The sequence below is a fragment of the Eumetopias jubatus genome, unplaced genomic scaffold (genome assembly GCF_037043125.1).
Source record: "Eumetopias jubatus isolate StellerSeaLion01/CBP00866 unplaced genomic scaffold, mEumJub1_p1.0 scaffold_13, whole genome shotgun sequence".
NCBI lineage: Eukaryota > Metazoa > Chordata > Mammalia > Carnivora > Otariidae > Eumetopias > Eumetopias jubatus.
In genome coordinates, this window is record NW_028274819.1 from 45889218 (window position 1) to 45902483 (window position 13266).

Sequence of the window (13266 nt, forward strand, 5' to 3'; positions counted from 1 at the left end):
GACCATGTGGGGTTTACTCCAAGAACACAATAATGGCATAACATTTTCAAATCTCTATAAAAACATCAATGGACTTCAGTACATTTCCAATTAAAGTAAAAAAAAACATGATTATCTCAAAAGAATTAAAAAAGCTTTTCATTAAATTTATCATTATTCATGATAAAAAGAGTAAGCTAAGAATAGAAGGAATCTTCTTTAGATAATAAAGAGTACCTATCTTAAAAATCGACAGCAAACAATATATTCAGCAGTGAAATATAATCCCTCTGTTATGGGGAGAAAAAGACAATGATGTACATTCTTAACACTTCTATTTAGCATTTATAGGCAGTCCTAGGCAGAACAATAAGGCAAGAAAGTTAAATAAAAGGTATACCAACTGGAAAGGAAGATGTCAAACTGTATTTGTAGACAACATGATTATTTACGTAGAAAATTCCACAAAAAAGCTCCTAGAATAATAAGTGAGTTTAGCAAGGACAATATAAAAAGGCAACTGTGTTTCTATATATCAACAATGAGCAACTGAAAATCAAAATGAAGAAAGCCATTCCATTTATAATAGCAACAACAACAAAATGAAATACTTCAGGGATACATTTAATAAAATATATGCAGAATCTACACAATGCAAGCTCCCTAAGAGAAATGAAAGAAAACCTAGATAAATGGAGAGATATTCCATTTTCACAGACAGAAAGACTCAATAGTGGTCAATTCTTCCCAAATTGATTTATAGATGAAAAACAATCCCAATCAAAATTCTAGCAGACTTATTTGTTAGAAATTGACAAGCTCATTCTAAAATTTATACAGAAACACAAAAGACCTAGAATAGCCAATATAAATTTTAAGAACAAAACTGGAGGATTCCCACTACCTGTTTTCCAGACTTTAAAGCTGCAGTAAGCAAGAGTTCATGTTATTAGTTCAAGTATAAACATATACAGCAACGGACAGATTCAAGAGTACAGAGATACACCACACATATGTAGTTAATTATCTGTAAAGGTGCCAGAATAACCCAATGGGGAAAGAATAGTCGTTTTAACAAGTAGTGCTGACAATTAGATATCTATAGACAAAGAAACCTGGACTTTTATTCACTATAAAAAATTAATTAGAATTGGATTATAGATCTAAGTCTGGAAGCTAAAAACTGTAAAATTTCTGACAGAAAGCACAGGAGACATTCTTAGTGACCTTGGGTTTAGGAAAGATTTCCTAACTAGAACTCAAATTATAAAAGAGAAAAATTAATAAATTTGACTTCATGAAAGTAAAAACTTCTTTGAAAGATGTTGTGATGAAAATAAAAAGACGATCCACTAACTAGGAGAAAACACTTGTGAATAAATATCTGATAAAGGATTTATAGCTAGAATTTTAGGAACTCTGGCTAAATAGAGGACTAAGAATATTGTATATTCTTAGATCAAAAGGCTCATTATTCTAAAGCTAGCAAATGTCTATAAACTAATCAATTAAAGACTATCATTTTTAACTGCACCAAAAAATTGAATACTAGGGAATATATCTAATGAAAATTGTGCAAGATCGTTATAATCACAAAACATGGACAGAAACTGAAGGACACCTCAGGGAGGTGTCATGTCCATGGATTTGAAGACTCAATATTGCACAGATGTTAATTCTCTCCAAATTTATCTATAGATTCAATGTAATCCCAATCAAATGTTCAGAAAATATTTTTGTGGAAATTGATTAATTGGTTCTGGAATTCACATGGAAATACAAAAGGCCAAGAATAGCCAAGACAGTCTTGAAGGAGAACAAAGTGGAGGGTCGATTCCAGGCTGTGAAGGTTTATTATAAAACCACTTAATGAGAACAGTGTGACTCAGGCGTAAGAACAAACCAGTCAGTGGAAGAGGCTAGAAGATCCAAAAACAGACCTGCCTAATTTATGACAGTGTTACAGCAATAACATGGGGCGGGGGGGCGGGGAGGAAGACAGCCTTTTTAACGAATGCTGTTGAATCAAGTGGATAACATAAAAGAGTAAATAGACCTTTACTCTACCTCACAGAATATACAAAAATCTATCTTAGTTTGGTAGTATACTAAACTGTGAAAGGTAAAATAATAAAACTTCCATAACTGTTGTACAATAGAAATATAATATGAGCCACACATATAACTTAAAATTTTTTAGCAGCCATATTAAAAAGTGTAAAAAGAAACAGATTTGCAATTAGTCTTAAACATATATTTTATGTAGCCCTAAATTTCAAAAATATTATCATTTCATCATGTGGTCATATACAAATTATTGAGGTAGTTTACATTATTTCATTCATACTAAGTCTTCAGAATCTGGTACATGTTTTATACATTCCTGTTTAGATGACACTTTTTTTTTTTTAAGATTTTATTTATTTGACAGAGAGACAGGAAGAGAGGGAACACAAGCAGGGGGAGTGGGAGAGGGAGAAGCAGGCTTCCCGCAGAGCAGGGAGCCCGATGCGGGGCTCGATCCCAGGACCCTGGGATCATGACCTGAGCCGAAGGCAGACGCTTAACGACTGAGCCACCCAGGTGCCCCAAAGTGACACATTTTTAACAGTTAAAGTAAAATGTAATTCAAAAAGCAAAAGTTTGTGTTTTTTTTTATAGATGTTATTTATTTATTTGACAGAGAGAGACACAGCGAGAGAGGGGAACACAAGCAGGGGGAAGGGGGAGAGGGAGAAGCAGGCTTCCCGCTGAGCAGCGAGCCCGATGCAGGGCTCAATCCCAGGACCCTGGGATCATGACCGGAGCCGAAAGCAGACGCTTAACGACTGAGCCACCCAGGCGCCTCAAAAGGTTGTGTTTAATAGAAGAACATTTTCCATTCAGTATTTAAATTGAAATTTCTTAACATGAAATTAAAAATTCAGTTCCTCACTCATACTAGCCACATTTCAAGTGTGAAATCATGGCTACCATATTGGACGGCACAGTTCTAAACAGTAACACAGAACATCTTTATGACTTCAGAGTAGGGAAAGGTCTCATTACCAGCGTGCAAAGCCAGCAATAAAGGAAAATATTGATAAATACGGCTGCATTAAAATAAGTATAGTGTTTATTTATAGAAGTTTGTTAGTAATATTTCACCCTTAAAGAGTGAAAAAGTGAGCCTGAGAGTGGGAGAAGATATTTATAATACGTATATCTGACAGAGGACTTATATCCAGAATCTACACAGATTACAAATCAATAAGGAAAGGGCTGTCTACACAACAGAAGTACGGGCAAAACGACTTGACTAGACACTTCACAAGAGAATATCTAAATAAGCATGTGAAAAGTAGTGCAACATCGTTAGCAGGCAAATGCAGATTAAAACAATAATGAGATACGTCCATAAAAATGGTGCCATCCAAACACAAAACAAAACAAAACTGAGACTGCCAAGTGTTGCAACGATGGAGGTTAAGGGGAGCTCTCATTTCCGGCTGGAGTGTATATACACTGGTACCACCACTTTTGAAAACCGTGGGACAGTCTCTATTAAAGCAAACCATGTACATGCCTATCCCACGACCTAACAAGTCCACTCCCAGGCATACACTGACAAAGTCTGTCTTTGAACAAACTTTGGGCAAGCTCCTCTGAGCCTTCTTCTTGGCTAGGCCTCAACCTTGGCCTGTAAAAACTACGGACTCCCCACATAAACTACTTAGCCCACCCACTTCTTCCTACATGGAAGGAAGTAGGAAGAAAAAGTGCCTGCCTGAGAAAACTCAAAAGCTGACAAAGGAATTTAGTGTTTGTTCTAGCCCACACCTGCTGATAGGTCCCTGACTACCCTTACTAAAAAGGGCTTTAAAGAATCCTTCCTCTGTCCTTTTGAGATGTATCTGTATCTCCTACCACTCAAGAATGTCTTTCTCAACGACCTGAAAGCCAGTCCTTTGAAATGTAATCATCAGGAAGGCTAGGACCTCTGTCTCCCAGGCTTTATGGGAAGATAGAATCCTAACTTCAATAATTGTCAGGTAACACACATATCTGGCCTAATCAGCATTTATACTGACTGAGCCTTTGGAATTTTTCACGTCTTTGACGCTACTGAGTCTCTGTTCAGCCCCTCCTTGTTCCTTCAATCTCCCTGTAAAGCACCCAGCCACCTCTGTATAAATCAAAGGTGAGTTCAGTTCATATTGGACTCTCTCTTCTGTTGTAATAGTATGTTGTTAATTAAAATCCGTCCTTAACACTTTTCACAGCATCTGGCTTTATCTTTGACAATAGCCAATAGAAACGATTGGTCTAAGAAGGCTCAAAGCAGCATTATTCACCATAAAAGCAACTGAAAACACCTAAGTGCCCAGCATCAGAATGCACAAATAAATTGTGGCATATTCACACAAGGGAATACGAGGTAGGGAGGCAAAGAATGAAGCACTCCTGCACATAACAATACGGATCCCCTGCCCCCACCCCAATAATGTTTAACGGAAGAAGCCAGGCACAATATAGGCTTGTATTTTCTGTTGTTGTGAGAGCAAAGAACTCAGATTCAGCACCTACGAGACCCATTTATTATCTCACAGTGTGTAGGTCAGAAGTACAGGCAGGCATGGCTCAACTGGGTCCTCTGTTCACGGTCTGACAAAGCTGCATTTGAGGTATCTACCATGCAGGGGTCTCCCCTGCAGCTCAGAGTTTTCTTCCAGCTCATTCAGGTTATTAGCAGAATTCCGCTCCTGGTGGTTGTAGGAGATGGGGCCCGTTTTCTTGCTGGCTGCCAGCTGGAGGTCCGTCTTAGCTCCCAGAGGCCTCCTGGCCATAGGGTCTCTCACAGTATGTCAGTTTACTTCTTCCAGGCCAGCAGGATCATATCTTTCTCACCCTGCGAGTTTCAGGAAAGGCCCCATCCTTATTAAGGGCTCCTCCGATTAGGTTATACCTACCCAGGATAATCTCCCTTTTGATTAGCTCAAAGTCAATTGGTTTAGAACTTAATTACATTTGCAAAATCCGGTAACCTAATCCCCGGAGTGAGATCCATCATATTCACATTTCCACCAGAATCAAGAGGACGAGATTCTACAGGGCAGAAAGCATGGGACCCTCTGAGAATTCTGCCTACCATAACACTGAATGATTCAATGTTTATAAAGTCAAAAACCTGCTGACGTAATCCAAAATGATAGAAGTCAGATGGTAAGCAAGTACTTTTGTTGGATGTCACATACATGTGGGAAGAGGCATGATGGAAGCTTCTGAGTGCTGGTGATTTTCTATATCTTGATCTCAGAGGTAGTTGTACAAATATGCACTTTACTAAAATTCATCCAGTTGTGTACTTAATATTTGTGTACTTTATATATTTTATACTGCAATAAAGATTTGGTGCAAAAATAAAAAAAGACGTTCTCAGGTGCCTTGTTTAGTTATACACAAAAAAGATAGTCTGCATTAAAATTGTTTGTATAAAATCGGCACTGGTAAGTGCTTGAAATCAGTTTATGCCCCTAAGGAATTTAAAGACCCTGAGAAGTTTATATATACTATTAATTTACCCAGAAAGTTTTGTTGTAAAGATAAGAAAAATTAAATTTCAGCCGATTTATTCAAGTGATCGTAAATTCGAGGTATTTCCATTCAAATCTGTTTTGAGAGTTTCTCATTTTCAATTAGAATACTGTCTTCTCTCTCCATTGCATGGGAGTGTACCCACAAGTTAAATGTGGAGAGGCAGTGTGTGTGTGTGTGTGTGTGTGTGTGTGTGTGTGTGTGTGTGTGTTTGTGATTGGTGGGTGGGCTGGGCAGGGGCAGGGAAATAAAAGGAAACTAATGGGCCGAATCTGGTAGGGTAGGTAAAATCTTTACATTCTTAGGATACTGACCTAAGAACATCTGAGAGAAACACAAAGCTCTTCCATGAGATGGGCCCAGGCACTATTTCCAGAGCGGGTCAGCCTTAACCTAATTCCATTCTCTACCTTCCCATTCTGTTCCAAGCCAAGGAAGTCATACCATTCCCTAGTAAATAGAAATGAAACAGTTCTCCATGATAAGTAAATCAGGAAAACACATTCATCCCCAGTCATTGTAATCAGCATATATAAAAGCCATATAAGTGTGAAATAAATGAACTAAAGGCCAATCTTACTAAGGAATTTGATGTAAAAATGTTAAATAAAATATTAGCAAACAGGGGGCGCCTGGGTGGCTCAGTCAGTTAAGCTTCTGACTCTTGGTTTCGGCTCAGGTCATGATCTTGGAGTCCTGGCATTGAGCCCCGCACTGGCTCTGTGCTCAGCTCGGAATCTGCTTGTCCCTATCCCTCCCCCTCTGCTCCTCTCCCCCTTCCCGCACGTTCTCTTTCTCACATAAATAAAATCTTAAAAAAATATATTAGCAAACAGAACAGAAAAATATATTAAAATAATAAGACATCATGACCAAATGATATCCATTTCAGCAATATAAGGATGGTTCAATATCAGTGACTTTATTATGTAATCCATGGTATTAATCAAACTATGGAGAAAAAAATCCTACAATCATCTTGAAGGGTACTGGAGTGACGTTTGATAAAAGTCAACATCCATTCATGATTTAAAATACTTTCAATAAAATAGGATTAGATGGCAATTTCCTTAGTGTTTAAACTTATCCTAGTCAACCCAGAAGCCAGCCAGCATCATGCTTAAATGGGAAAACATTCTCATTAATGAGATGCATTCTCACTAAGGTTAGGAATGTCATAAGGAAACCATATCACTACTTTTATTTAATATTATTCTGGAGATCCTAGAAACCAAAGAAATGAAGATAACAAAATAAATTAGAGGTATACACCCTTAAAACAAGAAGTAAAATTACCATTTAAAAATTATTTATTTTTTTTTAAAGATTTTATTTATTTATTTGAGAGAGAATGAGAGATAGCACGAGAAGGAAGAGGGTCAGAGGGAGAAGCAGACACCCCGCTGAGCGGGGAGCCCGATGCGGGACTCGATCCCGGGACTCCAGGATCATGACCTGAGCCGAAGGCAGTCGCTTAACCAACTGAGCCACCCAGGTGCCCTAAAAAAATTATTTATTTATTTGAGAGAGAAAGTGAGCGACAGAGGGCACAAGCCAGGGGAGAGGCAGAGGGAGAGGGAGAAGCAGACTCTCTGCTGAGCAGGGAGCCCGATGTGGGACTCAATCCCAGGACCCTGGGTTCATGACCTGAGCTGAAAGCAGAAGCTTAACCGACTGAGCCACCCGGATGCCCTAAAATTCTCATTATTTACAGATGTTATGATTGCACATTTGGGGAAGACCCAGGAGAAGCCACTGGAAAGTGTTCATAAGCAAGGAGAATCTAGCAAAATGGATGGGTGCAAAAGTACTATACAGAAATCAACACATTTCGGGTATACAAACAATAGTAGGAAGATAGATCAAAAGGTTTTATTTACAATAGCAATAAAAACTTATATATTGCAATAAACTTAATAAATATGCCAGACCTGTAAGATGTAAAGTTTAAAATATTCTGGGGGGGCGAGGGAGGAGTCACAAAAAAGAGAGCAAATGGAAAGGCAATTCATATCATACAGTTGTGAATTCTTGCCAAGTTTGTTTGTAAACTTCATCCCGTAAAAGTAGTAGTAGGATTTTTTGGGTACATAGACAAGCTGATGCTAAATTCACATAGAATACCAAACAAAGCAGGAAGAGACAGGAAATTTTTGAAAGAGAGGATCAATCATGGAATACTCTTCCTACCTGATGATACATATATAAATTTAAAAAGGTATAAATATATAAAGTAAAATAATTAAAACAGTGTGGTACTGATACGTAACAGACAACTCAACAGAATATAATGGATGGTATCAAAATCAGTCCAAGTACAGGAATTTGATACGTGACAAAGATGTCATCTCACATAAGAGAGGAGAAGATGGGTTAGTCACTAAATTATTTTAGAATAACCAGGGAGACAGCTGACAACAAAAACAAAACCGGGGTTGGATCCATACCTCACATTTGCTCTTAGGACAGTTTCCTGATATAAATATTTCAATGTAAAAAAGTTTAAAACAAACAAACAAACAAGACTAGGAGCAACTATAAGAAAATTCTTCTATAAACTTGGAAGAAGCTCTTCCTGAACTATTATATAAAGTCTAGGAGTCATAAAATGAAAAATTGTATAACTACTCTATACAAACAAAAATTTTATGTGACAAAACCCACCATAAACAAAGTTAAGCACAAACAAGAAGCTGGAAAAAAATATCTGTAATTCCTATCACATAAAAGGGTTAAATTTCCCTTTTAATAGAGTCCCTTCATACCATTAAGAAAAATACCAACAATCCAACAGAAAACTGGACAAAAGACAGAAGTAAGGGGCGCCTGGGTGGCTCAGCTGGTTGGGCAACTGCCTTCGGCTCAGGTCATGATCCCGGAGTCCTGGGATCGAGTCCTGCATCGGGCTCCTGGCTCAGCGGGGAGCCTGTTTCTCCCTCTGAACTTCTCCCCTCTCACGGTGTTTCTCTCTCTCTCTCTCTCTCTCTCAAATAAATAAATAAAATCTTTTTAAAAAAAAGACAGAAGTAAGAACTGACAGAAAAGGAAATACAAGTGACCTTTTAACATATGAGGAGATACTCAATCACCTATCAGATTGGTCACGATGAAAAAAAAGGTTGGATAGCACAATGGTTAGCGCAATTAGGGAACCACCACCCTCATGTTTTGCTGAACCAGCACCACTGTGATGGAGCACAATTTGGCAGCATTTATCAAAATCCCTGGTCCACAGATCCTTTGTTCCAGCATTTCCACTTCCAGTACTGCTACATATGCCAAATGGCCCAAGTTCCCAGCTCATTTTTGCAGCACGGTTTGTAATAGCAAAAGATCAGAAATAAACTTGTATCCTAGGCGACTGGCTACCTACATCCACATCCACACAATGGAATACAGTACAGCTATAAAACATAGAGCTCTTTATGTGCTAATATACAATGATCTCCAAAATAAAATTAAAAGTAGGGGCGCCTGGGTGGCTCAGTCATTGAGCATCTGCCTTCTGCTCAGGTCATGATCCCAGGGTCCTGGGATCGAGCCCCACATCGGGCTCCCTGCTCGGCGGGAAGCTTGCTTCTCCCTCTCCCACTCCCCCTGCCTGTGTTCCCTCTCTCACTGTGTCTCTCTCTCTGTCAAATAAATAAATAAAATCTAAAAAAAAATTAAATTAGAAGTATAATAAAAAGTGTGTCTAATATGCTAGCAAACTACCTTAATGTAACAAAGAAAGAAAGAATGTAATATGTAAATTTGCTCTTATATGCACGAATTCTGTCTGCAAGAATGCCCAAGAAGCTGATGATCATCACATCTGTCCTCAGGGACATGACCTGGATGGCTCAGGGACAGGGAAGGGAGATAGGACTATTTATTTTGTGCATTTTGTACCCTTTTATTTTAAACCACATGAATGTATTATCTATCAAAAAATGCACACAACACATTAAAGTTTACGATGGGGAATAAAGGATGTAGTTAAACTCCAGCCTGTTTGTGCTTATCCTGAGCTTGACTGAAAATAAAGTCTCTTGTTAATCTATGCAGCTTTCTGATTAAGGCACAAAAGAAGGAAAATAATTTTTCATTTGAAAACTTAAGTTCTAAAATAAAAGGTAAATAAGAAAAAAGTTAACAAAATAAGTAAAAACAAAGTTGCTCAAGAACAGGGATAGGAGGGGCGCCTATGTGGCTCAGTCGGTTAAGTGTGTGACTTTGGCTCAGGTCATGATCTCGGGGTCCTGGGATCGAGTTCTGCATAGAGCCCCACATCGGGCTCCACACTCAGAGGGGAATCTGCTTGAGATTTTTTTCCCTCTGCCCTTCCCCCGCTCATGCTCTCTCTCTCTCTCTCTCTCTCTCTCTCAAATAAACAAATACAATCTTAAAAAAAATAGGAATAGGAGAATCAGTTTGTTTAAAGCCATCAAATAAATATCAACAACAAAATAAATCATGTGAGTGTTTAACTAAACTGTCGGTAGGGATATATATATATACCAAAACTTTGGCAAGGAGGAGAGGGGGCAGAGAATAGATGTTACTTTTTTTTTAAGATATTTCTGTATTGTTGGATTATTCCAATTCTTGATTAATTAATTCAATAATTTAAAAAATTACAATCATATTTAAATATAAAAAGGCCTAAGTTTCCATTGGTAACCAAATATATGTGTGTTTAAACAGTAAATAAAAAAAATGCAAGCTTAAAAGAGGCACCATTTTTTGACTAGTAAAACAGCAATGTTTTTAAAATGTGGTCCTCAATACAGGTGACAGTATGGTGAAAAAGTTATTTCATACATTAGCAGTGAAATATAAACTGGTACCTTTCCCTCCGTTTAATTCAAATTTAGAACATGCAGTGTAAGATATAACACAGAAAACTCCCATTGTATCCTTTATCCATACTGATAAAAAATAATTCGTTAGTGCAAATTAAGAAACTTAAAAATATTCGCATCTTTAATCCAGTAACCTCATTTCTTGGGACCTATCCTAAAACAAAAATAATTCAAAGGAAAGAAAAACCTATATGCATAAAAATGTTCATTCAATACCATATATACCAATATATTCATATGTATAATTTATATATACATATATATCTATAAATTAATAAAAGTTATTTTCTAAATAAAAAATAAATTATTTACCTAATGAAACAACATGTCCACTAGATATAATAGTCTCCTGCCATCAAATCGCATTATGTAAACGATGAGCTAACTGTCATAATAGCTAGGATATATTGATTTTTTTTAAAAATACAATTTGGGGGGTAAAAGTTGCCATATACGGATAATGAGCAGGCAAGTGGTGAGATTATGGTTGATTCTTTGTCTTTTTCAAAACTCTCTGTAACATCATTTCAAACTTAATTTTTTCTTAATTTTTCAAATTCAAATCTTCCTACTTTTGTCACAATTTACTTTGGGAAGAAGGAGAAAGTGAAAGATGCCTGTTGTTAGTGCAGTAAGAATGACTAACTGCCCAGCAGGAACTGCAGACTTTTGTTAGGAAAGCACCACTTACTTGCATCTTTGTCTGGAGAAGCAGGATGGACCCTCTGCCCCAGGCAGGTGCTACTGAAAGGCTGTGCCAACTTCTCCAGGGGCTGGGCGCTGTCCGCCGGCTCCCCCGCCCCCCTGAGGGTGCTAAAGAGGTCCTGGAAGTCCTTTCTTTGTTTGGATTCTTGGAGGGAACTCTCAAAAGATTTGTCTTTGAGTCTGAAGGAGGTAAAGAGTGAGATTTTTCCCTTTGGATCCCTAGAAGCATCTGGGGAGGTCTCTTGCAAACTCACTTTCTCAAGGAGTGTGGGGACATCTTCCATCTTGTGGCAGGGCGGGGTCATGAGTGCAGGAAACACCTTGGACGGTTGGTTGGGCAAACTATGTGTGCGGAGGGCAAGGTCAGGAGGGCGAGGGTACGAGGGCTGGGCAGCCCTGGCAGGTGGGGAGCCCCAGGTGAAGAAGGCTGAGGCCCTGCTCGCCATGTCTTTCCCCGGGGACTGCTGGTTGCCGTCTTTACTGGAGCTGGTTTTGCGAAGGCTGAAGGAGTGAGTGCAAGCATGCGGCTGGCTGGTGGGCAAAGTCTTTGATTCTGGCTTGGCAGAGGCCTTCCTCCCACCTTCAGAGTTGGGGAGGAGGGGCTCCAGGGACCTTCGAATGGCATTTGCTATGAGCCGAAGTGGGGACTTGGGTGGAGCCCGTTCAGCTGGGGTCCCTGTCTTCTCCCGAGCCCTTCCCTGGGTGGGTGGGGTCTCTCTCGCTGTCCGGGGGAACAGCAAGGGACTAACTGGTTTCAGCACACAGCCTCCCCTACCATTGTCAGTACTTCTCTGGGCACACTGTGCCCCAGCTTCCAGGCTCATACTCTCGGGGATGGGATGGTTCCAGTCCAGCAGCTTTGTCTTCTGCTCCGGAATGAGGACTAACTTCTTCAAGCCCAGCTTCTTCCCCTCTTCCAGCTCTGACCCGTCCTCCTCTCCCCTTCTGGGTCCAGTGTTCTTTTCTCCTGGGTCCTCTCCAGCCCTGGGAGATAGCTCTTGGTCTGGCAAGCACCTGTCTTTCCCTCCAGTGGGGTGAGGGCCTCTGCGGATGCTTCTGGTATCCCCAAGAGGGGCCTCTGCTTCCTGACACCCATCAGAAGCCATCTCTGCAAGGCTGGGCGGCTGGGGCCTGGCGAGGCCATCTCCACCAGGCCTCACCATGCAGTACTCTGCCTGCTCCAGCATTTGGCCGTGAGGCAGATACAGGGGCATGTCCTTGGGTAAACCTTGGGCTCTGGCACGCCTCAGAAAGATTGGAGTGGAAGGGCTGGAGTGACCTCTTAAGACCTGTGAGGGCAGGTTGTTAGCTGTCACCTAGAGGGGATGGGAAAAATGAATGGTTATTTAGGAATTCCCAGCATTTATTTATATGGGGAGGCACATCTCAGCCCACGGCCCCCTCCCTTCCTCTCTTCAGATCTCAGACATCCAAAGTCTGAAAGAATTCTGCCTAGGATGATTTCAAAGGGCTGTTCTTCATTCTAAGTGGCTGCTTCAGGACCTGCTGGGATCTGCCTGGAGTCCCTGTAGCAGGACTGATCAAAGACTTTGCTGGGTGCTGGATTAGGTGGGTAGGAAGCCAGAATGGAAGGCTAAGGCACAGACAAGCTCCCGGGCCAGCCAGGCAGAGCTGGCCTGGCCCCTTGTGAGTGGCCAGATGTGTACGGGAGGACAGAGACCCCATGGCTGGCTTGGCCATGGTCCTTACTAAGGGGTACATTGCACCCATAGGTATGTTCCTCCACCAACCAAGAGGCCAAGGCTTCTTCCTTGGAGATTATTAAGGAGAGACAGTTACCCCTCTGGGCTGGAGTTGTGGTGGCAGAAGGATGGCCTTTAGGACTTTTCAATGACCCTTCTAAACCTGACTCTTGCCTTGCACCATTGAGAAAGTAGTCATTTGTAGCATGCAAGAACTTGGCCCTTGGCAAAGGAAGAGCGTAGGGAAATTCTAGAAGTGGCTGTGCCCTGCCAAGAGCTCTGGTGCCTGAGGGGCAGGTCATAGGACAGGAACTTACAAGAGCATGTACCTTTCTTCGTCTTGTGCACTCTGTTTCCCAGAGCCTAGACCAGGGTCCAGCAGGCAACAGAGGCTTGATAAACTCATATTGAAGGATAAAGATCAAACCTGAGTATCTCAGTAATGCCATTTTCTTTTCAAG

General features: G+C 40.3%; 1 protein-coding gene across 3 annotated transcripts in view; it reads right to left on the reverse strand.

The window, feature by feature from the left end:
* Nucleotides 1-13266, reverse strand: part of MICAL2 (microtubule associated monooxygenase, calponin and LIM domain containing 2) — a 221529-nt gene that overhangs the window by 38376 nt on the left and 169887 nt on the right. For all 3 annotated transcript variants that reach the window (XM_028116797.2, XM_028116796.2, XM_088018025.1), the window contains one exon: nt 11089-12418. In XM_028116797.2, the coding sequence (XP_027972598.2) occupies nt 11089-12418 (1330 nt within the window). The remainder of the gene's footprint in view (nt 1-11088; nt 12419-13266) is intronic.